Genomic DNA, 26,766 nt, shown 5'->3' on the forward strand with positions numbered 1-26,766 from the left:
ATTCAGTTTAGAATCACCTAATTGCATATCACATCTTTTTCATTGTTAGAATTAAGTTCAAAAGAAGCGGCACTGTAATTTTTTATTGTATATTTGAGAATAATTTATTAAAAGCAGAGACGTTGTTCTATAAGATTGAGACAATCATTTAGACTAGATGAGATTGTGGTTTTAAGACTATGAACTCTTTGAAGAAGTTATGGTCATCTTTTTCATATACTTCCACTGAAATAAAAGCGTAAAACAAGCAGAACCAAAAAACAAAGGAAGGTGCCCTGGTTAAGGACAGATGATGTGTCACTGAGCTGGTTAACAAGTAGTTGATATTGTCATATACAGTAGGAGCAGATTGACTTCTGCCTCACGTCCTGTTCTTGGTGTGTTTTTTGTACATAATGTGCTAGGAAAATGGAGATCCTTAAATCTGATGATGAATTGGCATTTCTTTTGTGAGCAAACTCTTGAATGCGTATTCATAACAATGAAAACTCCTTGAGCAATGCCGGGGAAAAGTGAGAATGGTAAACATCTGATACCATAAATTCTTGTTCTTGCACTCAGAGGTTACATTTAGTGTTGCACTGATTTCTAATGCAGTGGTTCTGACAGAACAGAACATACTGATTTGGCATCAACATCAAAATACCAGTTACTTCACCTTTCATCAGGCTGTTATGAGACACGTATCTTAAATTTCCAGCAATTATGTTAAGAAAGCTGAATGTTTGGAAAACAGGAAAACAGCTATTATGTTAGAAAAGCTTAGAACAGTCTGTCTCTGGTCTTGGTAAAGATGCTCACTTCTCCAAGGAGGTTTTTGAACAAAAAATGTATTACAGCTCTAACAGAAAACATTGCTGTGGTTTTTTCAATGTAAGTTTGTGGTCTTCAATTAGAAAGTTGAATGTGATCAAGATCAAGTTTACAGAATCTATTCTCTTCAGATGTTCCAAGTTTTTCCTGCTTAAATGAAGGTTCTTCAAGTTTTCAGATTCGTTTGGGAATTGATTTTTAGGTGTAAAAATCTTTATCTGTGAAAAGTGGAACAGGGAGTGATTATAAACAGCTTATATTTTATTACTCACATAGTTTTGTACATTTCATAAGATTTTTACAACATAGTACATGGCCTGTTTGGATAGCTTTGCACCAAATATTTTTGTATTATCTTTTTTTCTTGTGACTGTTGTCAGAATTATTTGGAAGTTTAGTCTTTATTAGGTCTCTGCTTCTTGCTAATGTTTTATACCCCTGCTTCTGTGCTGTCATCTGTTACAGATTTGGTAATTTCAAGAATCACTCAATGCTCTGTTCTCAGAGATATTTCATATACACACTCCTCCCCCCACCCCCAGCTATTTCTGGTCAGTCTTTTAATAAAAGCAGATAACCAAGAAAACTCAATAGAAAACAGTGCAATGTTAGCACTGTGCCAATATTAAAATGAACAAAACCCAAGTAATTAAATCTGGTTGTCTTGTTATCAGTTCTGAGAAAAATAGTAGGAAAACTGATAGAGGACTGAATTAAGGATTAAGGGATGTAATTATAGCTAGAAGCAACCAAAGTTGCTGGAATCTCATTTTGTCTTCTGGAGATACTAAGCTTGCCTTTAGAAGTTGATCATCAGAGTGCCTTCGTTTTCAATTTTTGTCTTCCATCATCACTAGGTTGGTTTGCTTGTTTGTTTTTAATTGGATTCTGGCATTAAACAAAACAAACAAATGAAAAACCAACTAGGACTTTACTTATTTTTGTCTCAGAGTTTACTTTATAAAATGGAAATGTATCCCCCTCCCCAAACCACTTAACATTGAAGGACATTTCCCATACTTCCTCAGATTTGGGGAGTGACTCAGTCTCAATGAGTCAGCATCATTGTCCTTTAGCTCCTGAGAGGAATTCTTGCAGCATATGTATGCTGGCTTCACTATCTTGCTGATAATATAGGACATTGCAGTATTCTTCTGAGAGGAGAGAAGCATCCAGGAGTATGTTCACTAAATCCCATTAATCAGTTTGTTTCACATACTTCTTAAAAAAGCACACACCATAATGCTGAATATGTTCTAGATTGGAAAAAAATCAGAAATGATTTATATAAGTTTATCTATCAAAATTTCCATTACTTTTTCTACCTATGTCGTATCTTTAAAAAAAGCCATTTCAAGAAAGATGTGGTGGGATGAGGAGAAGAAAACGCAATTCTAAGTTGAGCATAACAGGAGCAGATAAATTTCATATGCCAAAATAGTGGTTAAAAGCTTTTTACAGATAGTCTTGCAAGATTGGAGCTCAAAAGGCTTGGACTTGATGGATGAGCAAACGAAGATGATTTGAATTGGACCATTTCACTATCACTTAGTTACAGATAGCTGAATGGCATTACAAATGCAAGCCTCTCAGTTGGCTCAAGTAGCATGAAGGAGTAGAATTATATTTGTATTGTTTAGAAGAAAACCTCTGAAAAAAATTTCTGAATGAATTAGTCATAGAATTCCTTTTTTCTTGTTTAACAGTCTTTGCCATGTCATTTTTTCCTTGTATGTGGCTAAAATGTCTCAATCTGGGGCTGCTGTGAATGGCAATTCAGTGGCAAAACAGTGGCAACTGTTTGATTTGCAGTCTGGTAAAGAGGCGAAATGTGCTTAGACAGCAAATCCAAGTGTTAAGTCTCTGGATGATAAAACCTCGTTTTATATTTTCACCATCTACTCAGCCCCACTGGAAGGTCAGAGGGTGCATTACAGATTTACATAGGAAACAACCCAGTTCTTCACCCCAGTTTTTAAATACTTTTATTTTTATACAGCTCACTAAAATGAGTAATATCTTGATGTAGTAGTTTTTTAGATAAGGTTTAATTTAGGCTTTATCTGGATAGCAATGGAATATAACTTTGAACAGAACTAGACTAGAATTTTAATTACTTTTCAATTTATAACATGATAGGAAGAAGAGTAAATCTACAAAAATGTACTTCACTTTAAGAGTCTTCTTAAGAGAATGCTCTTTTTTTATCTGTCCTGTGCTAAAATATTTTTAACATGAGTGTGCATTATTTTGCAGTTCTAAAGGCATTAAGGCTAAGTAGCAATCAAAATTAGCAATCAGTCTCTTAAATTTGTATATACTGTTGCTGAATTGGGTTTGATTCCAAAGGAAGAAATTACCTATTTTGTTACTTTTAATCTTTCGTTTCTAATAAAAACTTGTGCTGTTTTAGGCACAACATAGATGCCACTTGAGAAATTCACCATTAGCAGTTTCACTTGAATTTTTCAGAAAACCTGTAGATATGTTAAAAGACATTGTTGCCTTTTCATGTAAGTGAATTGAAACAAGGGTCCTGTGGCAGATAATTATGCAAAAAATCACACCTCTTCAGAGAGCATTTAAATTTATGTAGAATTAGTGTAGTGATGGGGCAAGGGGTAATGGTTTTGAACTAAAAGAGGGTCAATTCAAATTAGATATTAGGAAGAAATTTTTCACCATCAGGGTGGTAAAACACTGGAACAAGTTTCCTGGAGAACAAACGGGAAGTGTTCAAGGCCAGCTTGGATGGGGCTTTGATCAGCCCGGTCTAGCAGAAGCTGTCCCTACACATGGCAGCTGTTCTATGATTCTATGATCTTTTATAGTCCTAGCTGACTTTGTCCAGTAAGCAATCGCTTTTACTTTATCTGCCTTTATGGCACTTGGACTTGTATCCTGTGTTGTGTCTACAACTTGTCACAGCATTAGACCTACCAGCCAGTGTTGTGTATTTCGTGTTACACCAGTGTCTAGGCAATCTAGTGCCAGCAACACAAAAATCACCACAGTTCTTTTTATTCTGTGTCAGCACCAGAATAATAACTGGGAAGTTTACTGTTCTAAGTTCTCTTTAAAGCTATTATCAAATATATTAGCATTGTATTTGAGAGCACTTCTGAGTCCCTGATTAACTTTGCACATATACCATTTAGTAGGAAGGGTATTGTGTGTTCTGTTCCTTCCTCTCAGCTTTTTGGCTGTTTCAGATCTCCTTATGTCATTCCTTGTGATTCTCACATTTGTCTAGATTTTCTTAGGTCTTTCTGTCTCTGGAAGACCTTTATTTTATGATAAGGTTTTGGTGTTCCATACAGCATTTACCACTTGGATTCCTTCAAACCTCTTTAGGAGACAGTCGTGATTTTCCAGCAAGTGTAACTTTTTCTTCATTTTCCCCTGTGCCAGTCACCTCTCTTAAGCAACTCTTGCTGATACAGAGGTCTCCCTTGTATTTGTTCTAGAATTTTAGATTCTTCTCCTCCACCCATCTCATCATCAAGAATTGTATCCAGGAGAAAATGGTTGTGGATTTTTTGTTAAAGGAAGGTTGAGCTGGAACTGGTAAGACTAGTCATTGATGCAAGACCTGTATCTTCCTGAGACTTCTATTCAGGGATTGGCTTCTGAGTAACCTGGGTAGCTGGATCAAAGGTCTGTGTTAAGGACTCTGCAGAAGCTTTTTATGCCTTCAGTTCTATCATCAGCTTCTTAAAAACTCTGATTTCTAATCCTGGCCAACTTGCTCAGGTTGTTTCTCCTGCGCTTTAACTCCAGCAGACCACTTTGCCATCTCAAGTGCATCAATACCATGGTGGTGTAACACTTGGTGTTGAATTGGAGACTTTCTTATCGAAGAGGCACGTTTATATTGGAGGAAAGCTCTACATTGATGACAGCTGAAGCCATCCCATGTTCAATCCAGGCTTGCAGCAGGCTTTTGTTTAATGAAGTGGTTGATGAATAGAACACTGCACTTTTTTTTAAGTTTTGTAATATCTGGAAATAGGTGCTTAGGCATTTTCATTTTAGTCTTTAAAATCCTCGGAAGTTAGGAAATAGTGAATATTTTTCCCAGGAAAACCATTTTGCTTCATTCAGGTCTGCTGAGATATTAAATCCTGCTTACAGACTGCACTGTACTAAATGTCCACAAGACACAAATATAACAGGGCATGGTGTGTAACCTTTATAGGTGACCCATGTTTCCTGACTGTCTACTCCTGATGTCTTCCAGGAGAGGTAATGAATTGCTGAACTCAGAGTTCAAGCATTACCCTTCCTCCCTACTACAGCTGCCTTAGGAATTCCCATGTGTTCTCAATGTGATGGTAGTTATTGCTGCCTTGGCATTGATCCTCACCATGTGGGTTGTTCTGGCCAGCAACCATATTTTCCTGAAGTACACAAATGAGAAAAAGATGACATGTTGGTTGTTTGGTTGGTTGTTTCTTTAAAGCCATCTCAGTAAAACTTGAACAGAAGCTCTTGAAACACGAGACATTTCTGGAGCCCGATGGCTGACTCCTGAGTGTCAGAGACCTCAGACAAGGAGAGGAAACATGAGAACATTTGCAGAAGGAATAGCATGTAAATCTTTTGTAGAAGAAGCTGTAAGACATTGTAAATACAGAGTCCCTGCTTGCAGTTTTTATAAGATTAGCATTTTGTGCCTGTATGATCTGTTAAAAATGTGCATCCATGGTCTTTCACCAACTTCTAGGAAATACTGAATTGGAAAACCTGAAAGACAATGCCACCTAAAGGAAGAAGCACATTTCCCAAGAGCAAAACAAAAAACCCCATTTGCACTTGGGAAGGAAGTATCAATGATAGCTATGCAAGCAGTTTCCTTTTTATGGAAAAATATCTGTAATACTCTAATCTGACCACATGCTGAGTTAATGGTATATTTACTCCTCCACTGTGAAACTGGGAAAGAAATTTTAAGCCAAATAAACTGAAGTGACTCCTAATCGAATCTACTTTTAGGTGGTGTTTTATGCTCGAAATTAGAATGAGGTTGTAGTGTCTATAGAATTTGGGTTTGCTCCCCTTCTTTATAAGCAAGCTGGTGTTTCAACTCTTTCAGCTTCTAATAAGCTGGTAGATGCGTCTTTCTGTTTCAGTTTTTGTTTTCAATTGTCAGTCTAACAATTAGTGTGTGCCCTGATCACACTGAGTATTGTTTTTCGTCTTTCTCCTGAGACTTCCCACTGTGTTTTGTTTCATTTGTTCTACTTAATCAGCTGTTAGCTTGTTTGGAAATTGAGCAAGTGATTTAGCTGAGAATGATTTCTGACTTGAACAGGCAAATATCTGTTTGCATCACAAAGATCAATAATGTCTGACTGTTGTCTTCAGACTTGCAGGTGCACAGATGTCTAGGGAGACCTATGTACATAATAAAACAATAGAAATATAATTTGGATGCTTGCATTTTAAAAGGGAAGTAGATATGAGAATTCCCCAGCAGTTTCCAATGGTACTTGGGACAGATGATAATATCAGCATTACAGAGGTTATATGAAGAGTGTGAAGTTGTGTTTCCTCTAGGAAACAGTAGGAAACATTGTGTCAGAATTCAGCAGTCACAAATTCTGCTTCTTTCTTCCTTCTCAAATTATTGAATAATTGAAAAGTGGAACTGAAGTGGACCATTTTAAAATGAAAATAAGTTTCTCAGTGCGGTTTTTTGAAACGTCATTGGTGAATTACAATCTGGTTTGTACAGAAATGTTAAAGTTCTTGCATGCATGGTTTCTACTACACAGAAATTAGTTGAGTGGAGTTGTTTGGTCTCAAACCACTTAGATTTTGGAGCAAATTTTGGTCTTTGTTTTTATTCAAGGTCAGGTTGAATGGGACTGAGCAACGTGATGTAGTTGAAGATGTCCCTGATCATTGCGTGGGGTGGGAGTGAACCAGACGACCTTTAAAGGTTCCTTTTCAACCTAATCCATTTTTTCTTACCTTTCCTAAACTTGTACAGAATTGCCTTCAGGGATTTGAGAAAGCGTTTCCATGAATGGCATGGAAAAACTAAATGCGAAATAATTATTAGGGTTTTGGGTCTTTTCTTGCAAAGAGGAAAAACTGGTCATGAAACTAAACAGTCAAAGAAATTAAACAAAAATGAATTTTGGGGAGGTATGTGGGGGATTTTGCTTTTTTGTTGGTTTCCAGGATTTTTTTTTTCTTATGGCAAAACCATCTCTGATGACTTAGTTGTAGGGAGATGTATCATCCAGGAGCAAGAAAGTTTGGAGTTATAGGAATATGGAAGTTTATTCATTATTTATAAAGCAATTATCTGTAAGTGATTTTTGACAAGATGTGCTCAGGAATTGTGCTTTATTTGTAAGAGGGTCAGATATTTATAATTCCTCATTAAACAGTGGTTGAATAAAAAAAGAAATAGCTTTTCATAATATCAGAAAACTGACATTTGTGTGACATCTTAACTGGTACCTTATTTTTAGATTTGAAATGTTTGTTATGAAGGTGAAGTTGGTGAATCTAAAAAAAGAGTAACTGGAACACAGTGGTAAAAACCATAGAGGCCATCAACAGAAAAAGTAATCTGCTGGTATCCAAAATGTGAGAAAAATACAAGGTCGAACTAGTTTATGTTGTATTTTATTTCCTATACTGATGAAATCAAAAGGGTTTATACATATATTTGTGTACTTGAAAAAAATCAGCACACTTGAAAAGTCAGTGCATTTTGGCCATTGGTTATATGCCTACTGTGTTTCTGGCATCACTCTTTTGTGACTACCCTCTTCTTCTGTCTTGGCCCTCAGGGAAACAGAGGAACTGATTTAATATTAGTCAAAGGATGAAATGAAGTTCTTTAGTCAAATGGACTCTTTAGATCCGTATCAGCATTAGAGTCTATTTGATGTGAATGCTGATTTTTATGACAACTTCCCTTGCTTAGCATCTGTTTGCAATTTCTTAATGCTAATAATATGCAAAAGATGCACCAAAAAAAGTTCCCTTTCATGGTATCTTTAATTAAAAGCTAGATAGTTGGCTTCTGTAATATTTGAAAGCCCCCTATGTACAAAGATTACTATACTCATGGAAAAATTCACTGTTATGTTCGATGTCTCTAACAATATCCAGATTTTAAAAAGGAATTCTTACTTGGGAGCACACTAACTTTGATTTCTAATGAGTAAACCCCTGAAAAATTAAAATAGGAAGAACTTCCATATGAGTCTATTTACATAGCAATGATATAAAAACTTTTGAGCATTTGTGAACAGTCTCATAGTAAGTGTTATATGCAGCTTCCACAATTTTTCTGTCATCTCTCTTTAGAGGTTTATTATTGATCTTTGAAATAAAATACTGAAAGATTTCCATGAAAAAATGAATGTTGTCATTACTGATTTTCTGAATACTATCTTTAAAACAAAAAATGCATGAAATAGTGATACTGAAATTGTGAGCAAACACTCTCCAGTCTCTGACTGAAGATGTAGGAAGATTCTAGTTGAAATTCTTGTATGATGGTGTCCCAATGGCTTTGGCTTTGATTGCAGTGCGGGCTGTGGCTTTGTCCTGCCTGCTTAACTCACATTGTGGATTCAGGTGTGAATAGCATGGAGATAATTCTTCAATAATTCCATGAGATTTCTATGTCAATATTTAATTTTGCTGTATCATCATCACTTCTATCATGTGCTTGGTGGTAGCTGGGGTTTTGCTGTTAAACTTTTCTTTGCCACTGTCAAGCTCTGATAATGCTCTTCTGAAAATTCCTGATTTCACAGGACCCTTAAGTCCTTTTATTATTAACATATCTGTGGAAGTTTTATCTACTACACTGACTGATATAAGTGTTAATAATGTTAATGGAAATTGTACTAGATTGCTGCAAGGGGGGAAAAAAGGACTGTGATAAAATCTCCACAGGAATGTGATGTATGTTTCAGGAATGCTTTTCTCTAGTCTCAGCGCTTTAGACTTTAATTTTGTTTTGATCCTCAAAATAAATATCCCTCTCGTCAATACACCCCTGCCTCAACCCTCCCATTCACTGATAAATCTTTTTTTCCAGGGTGCCTGTTCTTATTTTCATAGCCATTATGCCTTGTGCCTGGAGAACTCTTTTGATCCTACCATCAAAACAGCTTTTCTGAGGCTAAGCAAGCCCTTCTCTCTTTAAATCTGTTTAACAACAGAAGTAAATGAACCAAGATAATTGGATTTGAAGTAAAAGTTGTCATTTACAAGTATTCGATTTGATTTTTTTCATCTTTTCCTTAAAAAAAAAACCCAAACAACAAAAATCAAACCAAAACAACCCCACCTCTAACACATCTCAAACATATGTAAGTTTGTTATCAGTTTAATTTATCTTCTGAAGAACTTAAAAGCTGATTTTAAAAATCAGGCCATTTATATTACTGAAGGAGTCACCTTCCTCAATCTATAAAGCATTGGTTAATGTACATCATCTCATTTCTGTTTCTTTATGTACTGAAGTTTGCCTTGCTCATTTGTTGAAATTTCTAGGATTACTGTTGTTGTTGGGTGGGTTTTTCTTAGGGTGATGGTTTTTTGGTGTTGGGTTGGAGGTTTGGCTTGTTTCATTTGGTTTTGTTTAGCCTGAAGAGCTAATTTCTTTTATCAGTCAGGTTGATTCTGTATTTGCAATATTAACTTAAACTGACCTGCTGAACTTCTTCAAATCTAGTGTTCCATTACCAAGGGTAAGATACACACAGGTGGATAGAGCACAGACCTGGGCTGCAACTTGTCTTTCATCCATCCCTCTGCTCCAGAAAGCACTTCAGAAAAAGCTGGCTCTATAAAGCTCATCTTGCTCTCTTGCTTGAGAATGGGATCACTTATTGTGAATTTCCAGATGTTGTTTTGGCAGCGTGACAGCCATGCTCAGCTACCAGAATTCCTTGGGTTTCTTTCTGACAGACTTCTGTCTCCAAAACAATGTTTTCCATGCTAATAGCCTGGACAATGGTCAAAGGTTTTCCTAGCAGAGCTGGCTGAAAAGAATGCAGACTATTTAAAAGTCCATCTGAGATCATTTTCTACTTTGACATTCTCCTATGCATGGATTGTGTTTTAACCAAATGAGAAGTCAATTTATAAAATTTTGGAGTGTTGAGGTTTTGTTTGCTTACACTATGAGTATGCAAAACTTTCATGACTCTAAATAGGAGGAAGTCTTTTCTGCAGAAAGGAACATCGGCTCCTACCAATCTTTTAAATATCTCTTTCATCCTTTTTTATGGAAGATTGTCCTATCTTAAGTTATTTAAAATGGTGATTCATAGTTTCTTGTGGTTTAGTTTTGTGGTTTGGGTTGTTTTGGGGTTTTTTTTAAGCTGTTGACTGGGAAAAAAAATGAGAGGGGGAAAGTACAAGTTATTAATCTAATAATTTAATGTTGCAGTTCCATGAGTTACAAGGAATGTGAGACAAAAAGAAAGAAGATACTTCTGAGAAAGCTTACTGTGAAGGCAGTAGAACTAAGAGTAGTAATTTCATCTCGTGAAACTTGGAAAATCAACGTCCACACTATCTTCCTAATATGTGCTATTTTCTCTGAATTTTTAGGAAGTTTGATCTACCTTTTTTCCCAGAGGTTATCAGGATGTTGTGAATATAGGGTTATTGAAGTGAGACTTGAATTTTTATTTAAGCTTTTAATACCACTTTCAGATTGCATTTGCATTTTTTTTTTCTGTCATCGATATTTTAAAAATTATTTTTCATTAGTAATATGTAGATAGTTATTTCTGGGTTTCATCCTTCTCAGAAACTAAAAGCATCTTTCAAAACAGTCTGCTACGTGGGTTGAGGTACAAATTCCATGAACCCAACAGTGCTAATTTTTCTTTTTCATTGATTACTTGAGGTCATCTTTTTGTTTCCCCCCAAAATCTTCCTGTACTATTGTGACAGAAAAAGTAAAAGATACTTGTAATTCTGTAAAATTATTTAAAGTATCTTAAAGGGAATCATTGCTGTCACAAATCCTTTAGATTTTTTGATCGCATGCAGTAGAAGCCAGAATGTGTTTTCTTCCTTCTAGGTCTCTAATGGCAAATAACAGATGGTAAAGAAAATAATTGGGTTCCCTCTGTCTTTGTATTTACAAATAAGTTGAGAAGAAAATGTCACAAGCAAAGGTGTGATAAATAAAACTTTGATTTTTGTACTCTTACTTTTTTGTTTAATCCATTATCCCTTATTGTTATGAGAAGCATAGTATAATTAAAAACAAACAAACCAACCCCAATCAAACCAAACCAACAAAGAAAAAACCCACCAAACCTTCAAATGCCTGCTTTAAAGTTATTACTATACTGTAGCATACATGTGCACATAAAGTTAAGTTGTTTCACTTTATCTTGATGTATTTAACATTATTCATGAAATGGACTTTATCTCTTTACAGTAACATGTTTCTGTAATGCAGTATTTTAAGAATCCTTTTCAAATAGTTTAATAGAGGTTCTGTGAGATTCCTTGACTTGTATTTCTTGCAAACTTCCTTTTGAGTAATACCTTACACTGGAGAATATAGCAATTTTATCAAACACTGATGAGGTTAAAGGGAGAGATATTAAAAACCTGTCTGTTGAGAGATGGTTCTTCCTCATTCATTGGATGCTGATCTGAGATGAAATGGCTGCTGGGCAATTAAGGAGACATGAATGGCAGAGGAGAACCAAACTTCTTGCTTTTTGAGCATAAAGAGTAAGCAAATGCATTAAGGGCTGGTGCCGCTTCTTCCTAACGGGTTGTTTAATGTGGGGATTATCTTGGGATATTTAAAATATTTGAAATAGTTATTAACAACTAGAGTTCTTACTTTTTTAACTCATAATTACAGGATCTTCTATGAAGGAGTCATTGCTGCTTATCCCTATAATGTGCCCATTGTTCAGGGCAAGAACTCTGTTAAATGTAAACTTATCAAAAGTCTGAAGTGTTTGACTTTTAAACTGTTACGTTAATCATAAAGCAAAGAATCTGGAAGCAAACGTGACTTGTTGATCCACATTTGATATCTCCCAGTTTGTTAGGCTGTTTTCTTAAATAAGCAAATAAATACTACTTACATGGAGAAAATGGTCCTTTTAGAACGATCCAAAACTAACCACAGTATTCAATATACCTAGCTTCCCACGTTATTTGGCGTCCCACGTAATTGGCTCCCCCTCTGCAAACTGCAGCACCATCAACACCAAAAGGGAACTTCCAGTTATTTTCATTCAGCTTAGATTTAGTGATTCTGGTCTTCCTTTCTCTTTAATCTTTCCCAAGACTACACTGGATATAATGTGGTTTCCTAATGAGAGAACACCCTTCTGATGAGGGAATGCAATTTCTGTTATTAGTGTTTCATCAATTTTGATTATTCAAGACAGAATTGGAGGAGAAGCCTTATTTTGCAAGTCTGGAGAACACAGTTATTACAGTTTTCAAATTTTGACAGAGAGCAGAAGAGCCCCATTGGTATTGCACACTACTGCCTTTTTGTTTGCTTGACAGCCAACAGCGTTTGGCTGGTTAAAAAGAACCCTTCATGTTGACAAAACATTTTGGTTGTTGAGTTAATAAAAGATGATTCTAAGACATGAACGTCAAAGCTGTAACTTGTGCTCTGACTTTTTATCTTGCTTATTCTTTCACCTTGTACGTTGCTCCCTTTATTTACGGGTTTTTCCTTGCTGCTCTTTGGTTTCAGGTGCGAGTGTCCCACTGGTCTCTGTGGTTTCCCCATGTGCGAGGCAGGCTCCGTGCCGCAGATAGTCTCGCGTGGAGATGGAACGCCTGGCAAGTGCTGTGATGTCTTTGAATGTGTCAATGGTATGTGAAACTCTCTCTTGCACCTGAAGAGGAGGGGTTTATGTCTGTCTAGGGGGTGCTGGGCATTTGGGGTTTTTTTATTATGTTGCCAAGATCTAAGAGAATTAATTTTCTTGAATTTCATTCAGTAAGAAGGAATTGGAAGTTGAGGTGAAGACACTGAGGTGGGAAACTGTCATTTTGAAGTTGTCATGCTGCTTTAGTTTCTGAAGCACTTTTCTCTGTGACTCAGGAAATTAGTTTTAGCAAGACTGCATGTCTTTCATGTAGTCTTTTTCCAGTAGCAAACACTAGAGGCCTTCTAGAAGTGAAATTTTTGTTAACCATCATCACAGCTGCTTGTAGCAGCACATAAGTGGAAGCATGCTGGTTAGACTATGGGGGTTGCTTTAAGAATCAATTGCAAAGTAATTTTTAACACATGTGTACAATCTTTAGAAATTATAAGACAGTGTAGGAATATATTTATTATTGTTCTTTGCTTCTCAGTCTAAAAGTTTAGTAAATACTTAAAAACCTTAAATTTGTCAATGCAAGTGTCTCTCATCTGACAACTGTTCTATATATAGAGCTGTATATGTATATATACATATATGCTGTGTATATGGTAAATTGTGAAGAAACAATATTTGACCATTGATAAGGGGGAAAATACTCTTGAAGGATTGCATAATAATTTCTGGCCATTAAAAATTACAAGCTGTTGCGGTATTTATTAATTAATATTTATCCAGCAGTATTTGCTCTTGTTTAGTGCTATGTGTATCAATTTTTCTCCAAGTAGAAGTTAGATTAATTTTTCATTGATATCAGTGAATTTGGACTGTCTTTTAGCACTGTTGCCCTGGGCTTCACTGCTTTATTGTGCACTGTGGCTCACTCTAGAGATCCAAGCTGCTTTTGGGTCAAAATTCCTTTTTGCCTCTCAGGCTTTCTATACCTTGGTAGCCTATGAATACAGAGTAAATTGGAAGAAAAAATAGGAGTTTTTGAAGGGAAGGTGATGCCACAGAAGGGAGCAGAAAGGGTAGATTGGAGAAAAATTAAGGGTTTTGTCTTATATATGTCCTTAAAAATAAGTTTTAATATATTCCAGGCCAATCTTAAAATTATCTTCAGTAAGTTCTCCATTACAAAAAGAAAATAATCCTGAGAAAACTGAAAAGTCAGAAAAGTTAAATACTTTATTTAGAAAAACATATTTATCATTATGGTACTTAATGCTGCTATCAAGTTTTAAAAACTAATGCTGTATGATGTGATTTTGAAGTGCTTCAAGCAAACTTCCAGGTGCAGTTATTAATGATGCTCCATTTTGGAAAGGAGAAATAGTTATAAAACTGAAGTTGATAAATATTTTTAATAACAATCTGTGAGCAATTGTGAAACTGCTCATGAGTGTGTGACATTTGTATTGTGTGGCATATCATTGGTAGAGAAGACAGAATATTCAGAGAAGATGATCTGCATTGATTTATAATTCAGGTTTTTTCAAATGCGTTTTAGCATGTTCAGGTGGTTTTTATATCATGGACAAATACTACAAATAAGCCCTCTAGAAACCTCTAAATTCCTAGAAAACTAGTGGCAAGAACTTCTAGATGAATGTTTAATGCAGTAACAAACTGGTACATGTATGTATGTAATAAATCCCTACCATTACTTTTGTCAATTTAAAATGAAGATGAGGAGGGAATGTTCTTAGTGGAACTGATAGTTGAATTCAATGTCCAGTTCTGTTTTTTTACAGGATTTTGAAATACTAACAAGTGCAGAGGAGATACAATCGATATCAGTAACAGATGGAGAAAATATCTTACAGTGATAGGCTTAGATCAATGTCTTTGCTTCATTAAAAAAATGACTTCAGAGTAAGAAGAGTCAAATCTGTAAGATCTAGGACAAGCTGTTCTCAGCAATGAGGGTGGTTAACTGTTGGCACAAAGTGCTGGGAGGATGCTGAATTCCTTATCTTCATCCTTTCCAATTAGGATCAGATGCCTTTTTAAAGCATGTGTTTTAATCAAATGGAATTTAATGAGTTTATAGATAGTAAGTGGGGAAGTTGTATAATCAGCATTACCAACAAGTTTCATTAGTTACTCCTGTGTTTGAAAACCTCTGAAAACAAGCAAGAAGATGGAATAAAAAAGAAATTTGCATACTCACATTAGTATAGTTTTCCTGCTATTGTAACATCTATTGCATTAAATAATTAAAAGAATTAAATTACTCCTTTGGCAGTGGTGGGGGGAGCAATACTGATCAGAAAGAATACTGATCATCATTATCTTAAAATAAACCATTACAAATTAGTGTATGTAGACTGCAAAAGATCCAAGTTAAATATTTAGGTAACTCTAATGATGATCAGAGTGTTAAAGCAGGCCAGACTTCAGTGATATTTATTGGAATTTTGGGCTAATCTGATAGATGCAGAGTTACATGGGTAGGTTGGCTTTGCTGTGTAGGAAAGAGCTCTGCTGGAATTGTAGAATAACAATGGCCAGTGTTGAAGGGATAGTTAATAATGCCTGCAAAATACATGTCATGGAGAGACTCTGCAGTATGTTCTCTTTGTTTTTTGCCAACAGTTTAGGGACAGATCAGTTATTCTTTTGCACATGTTTTTTCTGGATTTAATATAAAACTTGATGTAGAAGCTCTACAATATATGATTTTGTGTGGTTATCTTTGTTACTGATATACACTGTCTCAAACTAGCTTTTGGTTAGTCTGTCTAACAAAAGCATATTAATCTGTGGCAAAAGAAACTTCTGCAGTAGGTGGTGTTATTTGATTATAAATATGGCATTAAGTCAATACACTTTCCTTTCCTGCTTCAGATTTATATTGGGTGTGTCCTTATGCTTCACATCATATGCAATCTGCTACTTCTCATAGTTTATTCTATAATTATATAGACATTATAAATCATCAAAATAACATTTATTCCTGCTTGGAAAATGATCCTGGTATTTTCATTTAATTGGAGCTTGTTGTTAAGTAGCTACATCTGTAACTGTCCAATCTTTGCATAGGTCAAGCTTTTTGGGGATTTTTTTAATACAAAAAAAAATTAGGAAGTCTTGAGAACAACTTTCTTATTGGTGAGAAGAAAAAAACTACATTGCAAATAGATTACAGTTGTTCTGTGTGATATTTTAAATGTCATGAATGTATGCAGATATCAGAGTATTTCGCTGTTACACTAACTAGAGACATAAAGTTGTACTTTTTGAAGCACTGCTGTATTTAAAAGATTCCACTATTACAGTTAATGCTTACTGTCATTAGAATGTGATTCTTGTTCCTAAGGTCAGTCAATTGAAAAGGTCAGTTTTAAGGCATGCATTGATTCCTTCATTTTGAAGGGAAGCATCTTTGTAAGTAAAATCATTCTGCGTTGTTAAATGGTGGTAGGAATCAATCCAAAGTTCCCTTTTGATGTGATCAAGTTCCTTGTCATGGTTTATCTAGGTTGAGTATTTGAGCCATCCCTGAGCATATCTTGCCTGCTTCTTGGATGTCAAAATGAGAGCTCTGACAAGAATGATGGCTGCAATATTCTTATTTCTTTTTGCTCCTTTTTCCTTGTCTGGAAAAAAAAGGTTTAATTTTTAACTTAAACCTTTGAACTCTATGGAACTGTTGGCAAACAGTGAATTAAAATGCAATAGGGATATGATTTTGTCAGTCATCTGTGCTTAGATGGCTGGCTGGCTGTTTCTCCTAATCTTATATTCTTGATGACCATCAGAACAAGGCCTAGTTTGTGCATGTAACACAATTTTAGCCTGAAGGAGACAGAAGTACAAATGGCTGAATTTAGATCTCTGGCTGCCATAAAATAGTATCACTAGAGGTATAATGATGCAGGTAAATACATCACTGCTTTTTGCCTATGGGAATCAGAGATTTGCACAGTGGTGTTCAGTAGTAAAGTTTTCAGGGAAGAGCTACACCCATAGTCAAATGTATTCATTTCTGAGAAGTTTGAAGTCGATATAAAGGAAATAAGGCAACATGGGTAATCTGTAGTAAATAATTTCATCTTACTCCATGAAACTGAACAAAGAGATTTTGTCTGTTGTGTGGTTCTGCTGCTCTGTTTAAGGGAAACCGAGAGTTAGTGTTGCTTTGTTTAAAGGCAGACTATGCCAACTGCTGTGAAGTTTCCCCACCTGCACTTACCTGAAAACTACTTTTCATCTAGAGAATACTAGATAGTATGTGATACTTATTTGGGGAAAATTGAGTGAAAAATTCCCAAGACGTGCAGTCTTCCAAAAATCCTGCATTTTTTTACAGAAGCTAGTTTCTTCTGATCCATACAAAATATATTATTCACTAGGACTTTTGTCTGCTAATCCTGGTCTGCTGCTTTTATCATGGGGACCTTGTAAAGAAAGAAAATTGATTCAGCATTAAATTACAAGCATCAACAAGTGAGTCTAAAGAGATTAAAAACTGCATGTGCAGCAAGAGTTCAAGTGCTTGGAAACAAGGGAGAGTATCCAAACTTGCCTGCTCTCTAATTAGGTATTGATGCGTGGATCTCTTGAATGTAAGTTGCAGTTAAGGCACATACTGACTGTGAGCTGTGCCTTAGAAATTTGAGAGAGCAATTACCAGGCATCCTGCAGCTGCTGCATTCTGTCAGTCAGGGCTTTCACTTCTCAGTAATTTTCCTTGAAAACAACTGCTACTTCAAAAATATTGTCAATTGTTTTGTGAAATATGATAAATTACTTGTGTGAGTGGTCATCATCAATGTGTCAGCATGGTGCTGGGTCAAGGGGACCAGGCTGCTTTCTGCCATGGCTGTGTGTGCACTGTGATTTTAGAGTCCAGATCTGCCAAGGATGGCTGTGGAGTCCCAATCCATTTTCCCTGGGGGTTGAGGTGTGGACTTTCATTGCCCTATCCATTGAAAGTGGGACTGCCTGATGGATGCATGAAAATAACTGGCATTGATCTTGGGAAGATCAAATTACACCTTCCCCAGGACTTAAGACTTTGACCCTTCCTATACTACTGGTGTAGGCTGTATTGATAATTGTGTGGTATTACAGAAGTGATCTCCTACATCAGTAAGACCACTTGGATGTGACTCATACTCAGTATTTATAACTGTTTCTGTGATTTTTTTTTTTTTTTTTTTTTTTTTTTTTTTTTTTTTTTTTTTTTTTTTTTTTCTCATTTGAAAAGATAAATTGACATAAAGGAAACATTTCTTTTTTCTCTGTGCATTCTGGCTATTTTCATGCTTGCATCTCGACACAGTGGTACTGAAGAGAGATTAAAAATCCTCTTTAATCACACTTCTTGTCACCTATTGGTGCACTTGCTCCTCACAGCAATTGCAGATCCATTATTAATCTCACAGGAATATGAGATTAATAATGCAGGAAAGGATGAAGGTCGTTCCTCTATTTCTAAAAGGAAATAAGAATGGCCTGTTTCTAAAGGGAACATCAATTAGTACTGAAAGGATTTGATGGGGAATATAGGGTCAGGAAGGAAAGGACTCACCTTAGAAAGAGGAATGAAGTCTAAGTGAAGTACTTCACAGACACTGCCTACCATGGAGTTCGCATTATTTATTGCATTAATCTTGGCAGTCTTTATTGCACTTTCATTAAACTTACTTTATATGTGCTCTAAAGAAATAAGGATTTGACCAAGGTAACAGTCTATCTCAGAGCAGAGAACTAAATAGTCCAATACTAATTGAACAGTACTGCATATTACTCTTTGGCCATCCAAAACCCCAGATTTTTGTGGTGGATTTCAAATAGGCAGCTGCTTAAAAAAATAAGATGCAAAATGCAGCTTGTGAGATGCAAAAGATAACAAATTGTTTGGTATGTAGTAAGATTAACATTAAAGGAAGATAATCTGATACCAAAAAGGTAGAAGGATTTAGTTGTTGTGGGCTGAGGTTTGGTTTTGGGGTGTATTTTTTGTCTTTAATTCAGTCAGAACATCTGAAAGGTATTTGAAAATCATGGCTAATCACAGCTGGATGAGAATTTAGTCTAGTATAATGAAAATTTGGTCAGTCTGCCAAACCAAGTAAAATGTTTTAGATCCTTTTAACCTATATAACTTGCCCTAGTCAAATTGGGAAAAGTGTGTGAAGCAGTGCAAGTCATTACCAGTTTCATTTAAAACAGGAGAGATAATGTAGAAAACTGAAGGCTGGGCAATCCAAAATTCCTGGTAAAAAATAGTCTGTAGATAAATAGATAAAGATGGGGTAGAGATTGTCAGGATCACAGCTGGATGTGAAACCAGTCTCAAAACTAGACAGTGGTTAACTAGGAGCAGGACAGTTTTTCAATGGGAAGGAGAGACGGAGCTTTAAAAACAAAGTTATTTTTTTAAATAAAATGAGACAAAATCTGTTTTACTTATTTCATGTCAGCTAATGAAACACAAGATGCTGTATAGATTCTGTGAAATTATATGACATGTACAAAGAATATTAGATGTCAAATGGTGCAGTTCTGCCTGGGTTTAAGTTTAAAAGAAATTAAGTCTAAACTTCTAGTGTTTACTTTGGTAAAATAGTAAATTTTTTTGCCAAAGTGAATTGTCTTGGTAGACTAATATCTTCAGTAATGCTCTGGCTCAGATACTGCTGGATTTTTAAACTTGGACAAAATTGCCAGTACTTTGGAGGACAAGGTTAGAATTCAGTATTTTCCTCAAAGCATGGAAGACATGGCTAGACCTGTTATAACGCCAGACCATAGCCTTGTGTTACAGCTTTAGAGTTGGGGTTTTTTTCCCCTTTCTGCTATTTTTTAATTTCTCTCATGCACTTCTCACAAATGTCCTGGCAATGCATGATGGGCTGTGCCAGTACCTACTAGTGGTACTGTTTCAGATGTCTGTGCCCTATTGACATGCCTATGTCTGACCAGATCGCAACATGTATTTTCTCTTGTGATGGACTGACAGAGACCACTGGGACTTAAACATATTCTTCTGTTGTGAAGAATGCATCTTGCTTCAAAAGATTGTTTGGCAATTTCATCAAGAACAACTGTCACTGTTTGGGGGTTTTAGAGCATAGCCACCACCCTCTGTGGCTCCAGCTCTTCCTTTGTTGTCCTGGGATTTTCCTGTAATAGGACTGGAGGATGTTAAAAAGCAGCACTGTTTAATTTCTAGAAGGAGTTAGGAGAAAGAAGGGGATCAGTCTTGTAGAAAGTCATAGAAACACTCAAACACTAAAAAACATTGCCTGATGGAGGAAAAATTAAGATTGAAGGAAAGGTGTACATTTTATTTGTAAGAGAGGATGTAGGCAGGGACACTCTGAGGTGTCCTGAGGATGAGTCCTCTTAGCGAGAAATTTGTATACTGGAGGATAGAAAAAAACTGTAGAACATGAGATGTCAAAGATGAGGAGTGTAATGAAGCTGAGGAAGCTTCCTTTCTATTTGTTTGCTGTTTCTGTCTAACCTGAATTACCCCTTCCATGATTTTTGCTGTTACAGTAAATAAAACTGTGGAATTGTTTAATAGGCAGGTTGGAGTTCCTCCATTACTGATGGTTTTAAAGAAAAGATTGAGACAGGGGTGTATCGGCTGTATTCAGCATCCCAACTAACTTTTAATTTCTTTTGCAGACTACCATTACCACAAAATAGTATTACATTCCTTTAAGCTGTGAAATTATATTATTGTATAAATAAATGCATTCATTTGCAAGTAATAGTTACAGTTTTATTTTAATTTGGGTTTCTCTGTTTCTGGATGACCTTTTTAGAATATCCCAAGACCAAAGGACTTTGTGAGCAGCCCTGTAATTGTGTTAACAGGGAATATGCTGCAATAATAAGGAATATGCTGCTTAGGGAAACTAAGCACAACCTGAAGAGTTAGAATCCAAATAGTTTTTTTTTCTGTCTAGCTTTTTTTTATATGCTTGCAAGGAAGCAACAGCATACAGTTGTCCTGTAATATTGTTATGGGCCAATTCCAATGTCATGTAACCTTCTCTTTTTTAAACTCTCTATCAGCTCAGCTTTTGAGAAATGGAAAGCTTTTCTGTATTTTGTTTATTCAGACACAGGATTCAAATTTATCAGTTTCCTTCCCTTTCACTTAATTGAAAGTTCACAGCATTTACCCAAGTTCCTTCCAAGGCTCTGGTACAAATACTTCATTATACCGAAGGAACATCTGAAGTCCTGGAATCATGAACCATTTAATCCTTTGAACAACAGAAAATTGTTTTGAATCTTGCTTCCGCTTTGGGAGAGCTGGAATTTCTGATACTGCAAAAGAAAATGCCCAAAGTTGCCTGCAGAGAGCTGATGCCCTGAAGCATCTCATGTGCTTGGTGTGCTTCCTCACAAGGGATGGTTTGCTAAACTTGCATGTGTTTCTGAGCTGTTCCATGACTCTAAATAAAGAAAACCATAAGTATTAGGAAACTACAGAAATCTCAATAACAGAAGTTTTACTTTGGAGTAGCTCAGCCCATTGAACTAATATGTATTTCATTAGATTTACATGTAGAAGGTAAAATACCTTTGAAAACTAATTTGATGAAACAGTGTCCCTTTGTAGTTTAGATTAGTGATAAAGTTTTGAGAAATGATCATTGTTTGTGTAGTGTGAGGCTGTGGAGTTTAGTGCCACCTTTTTGGCTCTCACCCCCAGAATAAAAAGGCTGTGGCCATGGGAGCTGTAGAGCTAAATTTGTGTCAGCACTATTTTTTGCCACAGAACTCTGTGACAAGGACTTCAATACCAAATCAAGTCAATCGTAGTCATGCTTGGCTTTATATAGAAGCAGAGATGTCATTTGTTCTTCCACTGCCGAAAAAACCCTATATCTTCCTGGGGACTGTCCACTCTGTCCTGGCTTCTTTCACAGATGGCCAGGTGTGTGTCAGTGCTTGGGCTGAATCGATCTTGTATTACTGGGTTATCTGAGAGCTTGCAGACACTGAATTTATGTTCACAAAGTCATGGCCTGTGTCTCATGCTCATTGCTTTGTTGGGGTAGTCTGCATCACAAACAGGATTTGGAGTCTCAGATATGTTTAACTGCTTTGTGCTAAAACTTTTGGCAATTTGAATTCCTTTGTGACACAGTTAAGCTTGAAGAATCCTACCTGTAGTTTTCTCTTTTTTGGCAGAACAATGAATTCGTGAATTTAGGAAAAGATGCATTTATTTAATGTTAGCTTTATGTTCTTTTATCCCTTGGTGACTGTCATGCTTAGATCAATAAGGCAATGAATTTGACACTTAAAAAAAAAAACAAACCAGGAAACTGAAAGATCTTTCAGCATATTTGGTGGAAGAAATGTATTATTGTAATTTTACTGTGTGTTGCTCACTCCATCAGGTTTCCACCTGGAATATCTAAAGCTAGAGTTTGTTTTAGGCTCATTTTGCCTTGATTCAGTCTCAAGACTGGAGTCTTACAGATGGTTCTAACAAAAGTAATCCTTGTCTCATAGCTGCATGTATAGGCTTAGGTCTATAGCTTAGTCTGGATATATATGCTTACCATAAGACTGGATGGTAAAAATGCACACATAGTGAAATTCTACAGTGGTTTTCATTGTAGGAAAAAAAATGCTGTTTCCTTCCAGGATTTGCAGTTACTTGCATAGTCTTGTTTGGATGTGTAAAAATAATGATAATTAATGGGAGATGATGTTTCTACTTCTAATGAGGCAGGAATTCATCTCTACTGTTTGGATATGGGGAAATCAGTAAAAATCTGGAAAGCTGCAATCAAAACAGTGAAGCCAGAAGCAAATGGATTAAAGGCCTTTTGAGTTGTATTGGCATTTTTCCTTTTTGAGAAGGTTTTTAAACTAACAGCTTGAGCTGCATAAACTTGAAATGTTTCTCAAGTGTTTGTTTATGTGAATTGCTTTCTAATGAGGTCATAGCTGTTTTCCCGGACACAGTGGTATTTCCTCCTCTTGCTCTTATTTTTAATGCTGCTTTCTACGTTGTGTCTTGAAGACAGAACAGGCATATAAAAATCAAACATTGCTCAGGATACTTCCAAGTTTCAGCTCTAATGTTTTACAATCGTTTCAAATTACTCAAGGCTGGACCACAGTATAAGCATATGTTGAAAGAAATACTTGAAATGCTTTAGAGTTTTAAAGAAAACCTGTGTCATTGTCAAGAGAAACTCAGATGTAAAGTTCTTAGCTCCCAAAAGTTAAGAGAATTGGGTGGATTGAAAGGAATCTGCAAATGCTGATTTTTCATTTAAGTATATTTTATATCCCATGTGAGATTGATCACTAAGCAAAAGAAAAATCACCTGAACATAAAGTGGGCGAAGTTTTCAACTGTGTGGGGCTAGGCATCATTACATATGTAAGTAAATAGTCTTTACCACCTGTTCTACAGAAATCAGAAACATGGACAATTGTCAATGAAATATGTTGGGTTTACCGACAGTATTTGATAATGCTGTTGCTGAAATAAATAGCTTCCTGTTTGCAGAACCTTTGTTTTTCCAGACTGCTAGAGTTACAGCTTCTGGAAAAACACAGACTGGTGGACTAGATACTGCTGTACTTCAGGTGGCTGCTTTCACAGATTTTGGGCTAGTGTCATAGGAGGCCAAAATTTTATTCTGAAGTGGAGAAGAGGGAAGGAGCTTAAGTCATTGAGTAGTATAATGATGATACTGTGAAGTCAATGTTTCCTAATGACTAATGTGGAGTACTGTAGTTGAACATAAATTTGGAGTGTATTTTCTACAGTGTCTTGAGTCAAAATAATTCAGCCCTAAGCCATGGAGCTGCACAGTGTCATGGAAGGGGAGGGATCAGTTGGGCTGGTTGAACTGAGTGGGCTTTGCTGGCAATAGGTGATGGAAGTGGGTTCATAAATGTGGGGTAACTGCAAGGTCGAAACCCCTGTGAAGGCCTTAAGATATATACATGATGTGTAGACCTTCTTCATAATCTGGAACCAAATCTCTTTGTTATGAAATAATAATAATAGTGAGAAAAAGCTGATTAAATCGGCAGACTTCATTGGTTTAATTAGCATCTATTTTTTTTTTTTAATGTTAACAAAGTAAACAGGCAGTGTTCTTCCCAAAATATTTCAAAATTTTGAGAGGCTGTTAGTTTCCCACAAAGTTTGGCTATAATTATATGTCAAGGCTCTGCTATAGATGGAGGCAAACAAGATATACCCATCTTATGTTTTTGAAACACTAGAGTCATGCATCTATTACTAAAATTGGGGGGGGGTGGGGGTGTTGGTTTGTTTGTTTTTTGTTTGGGTTTTTGTTTGTTTGTTTTGTTTGGTTTTGGTTTTTTTGTTTTGGTTTTTTTTTTGGGTTTTTTGTTTGGTTTTTTTTGTTGGTTTGGTTTAGTTTTTTGTTGGGTTTTTTTAGTTTTGTTGTTTTTTTGGTTTTGTTTGTTTGGGGTTTTTTGTGGGAATATGGTTGTGAGCTGGCTGTTACAGCTTCAGGTTGCTTGAAAAAGAAGTTTTCAGTTCAGCATAATAGATCATGCAGTCACAATTCTTGGGTTTTGTGTTGGTTTTTTTTTAAACTTGTCGATTGGATAGCTTTAGTGCAATTTATCCACCTGAGTACCAAGGCCTACAGAGAGGAAGATTACACTTAAGAAACATCAGAAACTGACTTTTTTAAAACAGAAAAAATACATTGTTTCATGTGATGAAATTTGAAGTAGCTTCAGATTCATGAGAATGAGAAATATTTAGCACCTACAAAGAAATATCAGCACTGCAGCCTTTTCCCAGGATTTTAATTTTTTTAATTGAGACTTTTAATTGTAGACAGTTGCTCTGAAGGTTACTTTGAACAGTATTTTTTCTTCTATTGTTGGAACATAAAATAAAAGATACCATGTTCTTAAAATGAAATAATATTTTAGTTTGCCACATGAAAGAAAAATAAACTGTCTCTCTTATATCAGTTTTTGTCAGTAGCAACATAAGCTTAACTATTTCCTGTTTGAACAATATCTGTAAGGTACTTTTTTTCTCTTTTTTTCTTTCAGAAGTGAAGCCAACTTGCATATTTAACAATGTGGAATATCATGATGGAGAAATGTTTCGCACGGATGCTTGTCGATTCTGTCGGTGCCAAGGGGGAGTCTCCATCTGTTTCTCTGCCCAGTGTGGTGAGCTACACTGCGACAGGTACTACGTGCCAGAAGGAGAGTGCTGCCCAGTCTGTGAAGGTACAGTCTCTAATCCTGTCTGCTTTTAATTCTGCTGCTTTTTTGGGTTTTTTTTAATTGCCTGTTCAATAGAAATTAGCAAACAAGGGGTTTTGTTCTTCTGAAGTTTGCAGGTTCCTCTATAATTCAGTTTATTTCTACATTTTTGCTGTGCCTGAATGTGCTGTCATGTTCTTTGCAGTGCTTCTCTGACCTTGACACTACATCTTAGACATGGTCAAGTGTGCAGTGCTTTTTGGGGGGGCCTTCTTGACAACATAAAAAGCTGATTCTAATTTCTGCACAGACATTTAGACAGCCACCTCCAGAGCTGCAGTTGTGGCCCTGAGAGAAATTTTGGTTGCTTTGTGACCTGCTTCTTATATTCTGTTCAGCTAGAGTAACACACACAACTGGCTTTCCTCTACAATTAAACACAGCAATGGGGCAGCAACCCAATGTCAGTGTTTTTTCCCTTACTCCATTTCACATTGACCCTCTTGCTTATATTAGAAAGTATTGGAGGCAGCTTCTGCCAGAATACAACCAGGATTCCAGCAGAGGAAGACCAGGGTGGTGCTGTGCACTTGGCTCTTGCCCCAGTTGAGTGTCGTGTTATGGCCTGTGAAAGCACCTCTAGTCCCTTTGTTTTAACGTGGAGCTGGGAATATCTTCTCAATAAGTGAAATCACCTGGAAATCTGAAATCTCCTCCTCAGAAGAGAAGAATCTAGTAATTACTATGAATTTCAAACATTTTGCAGTCTCCTTAATATCAGTATTCCTGTAGTTCTTTGCAGGAGCAAATAAGCCAGATGATCCATTGTAGTCATGTTTTATTCCCAGCAGAGAATTAGAAAGTACCCCATAAAAATATATCTAATAGAGGCAGCTGTAAGAGCTGGACCTTCTCATTCAGGACAGGATCTGGTGAAAAATGGCTTGTTTTGTTATAAGCTACTGAAAGCTTCAGAGATTTAAACCCAAAATCTGAATAACAAAATATCATGTGGTGGGTAAGTTAGGAAGCCATTTTTTAAAGAGTATTTATATATTTTTTTAATATTCTGGTGTATATATTACATATTTTAGTGTAAGTTTGTATCAGATTGAGACATGATGTTCATGTGCAGAGAAACTGAAAGGCAAATATTGTAAGTTTAAGTATTCCAGAGAGATACCAATCCATGTATGCCCTGAGTTTAAGATCTGGCATTAGACATTCATTGCTGACTATATTTGAAGGCAGGATCCAAGATTTTTGGTCTTTCCTGGTGCAGTTACACCAACACTTACAAGAGCCTTCATGCTGTAAGAAAACAACCCAGAAACCTGTGCAATATTGTCATTTAATGACAGATTGAAAAAGTCTAGGGAAGGTGTGTCTGATGTGATGAATCCCCCCTAAGCAAGTGCCTATCCGCTCCTGAAGAAATTGCTGTGTGAGCCACTGACTTTATAGAATATATAAAATCTCTTGGGCTCATTTCCCATAATTACTACTTTTTCTCATATGTGAGTATTCCAATATATGGCATTATGAAATCATTGTGACAATATATATAGATATATAAATAATGTGTCTCTTTATCTGCTCTATCTGTTCTCTCTCTCATATTAAGATATGGGTGCTGATTTTCCACATTGGACTTGCACATGTAGATATATGTTATTTGTCTTCTTTGATGATTTAAATATTCAGCTACCTTATTATTTATCAATAAATTGTTCTGTCGTATCGTCATACCACAGTAAAATTTGATTTCTTCATTTTTGCAACGTTTGAATCAGGCTAGCAAGAAAACCTGGTAACATTTCATTTCAGATTGATGATTTGGGGTGTATTAGTCTGCACTGGAAATTTCTTTAAAATGGGTCCTTAGTAAGAA

The 26,766-nt window shown here is 36.1% G+C and overlaps 1 protein-coding gene across 3 annotated transcripts in view; it reads left to right on the plus strand.

The window, feature by feature from the left end:
* The window catches only part of CRIM1 (cysteine rich transmembrane BMP regulator 1), a 168,882-nt gene that overhangs the window by 91,282 nt on the left and 50,834 nt on the right, over positions 1–26,766 (plus strand). For all 3 annotated transcript variants that reach the window (XM_083857559.1, XM_083857561.1, XM_083857560.1), the window contains 2 exons: positions 12,551–12,672; positions 24,717–24,899. In XM_083857559.1, coding sequence (XP_083713685.1) covers positions 12,551–12,672; positions 24,717–24,899 — 305 coding nt within the window. The remainder of the gene's footprint in view (positions 1–12,550; positions 12,673–24,716; positions 24,900–26,766) is intronic.

This window comes from Zosterops lateralis (assembly GCF_965231275.1).
Source record: "Zosterops lateralis genome assembly, chromosome: 3".
Classification (NCBI taxonomy): Eukaryota; Metazoa; Chordata; class Aves; order Passeriformes; family Zosteropidae; genus Zosterops; species Zosterops lateralis.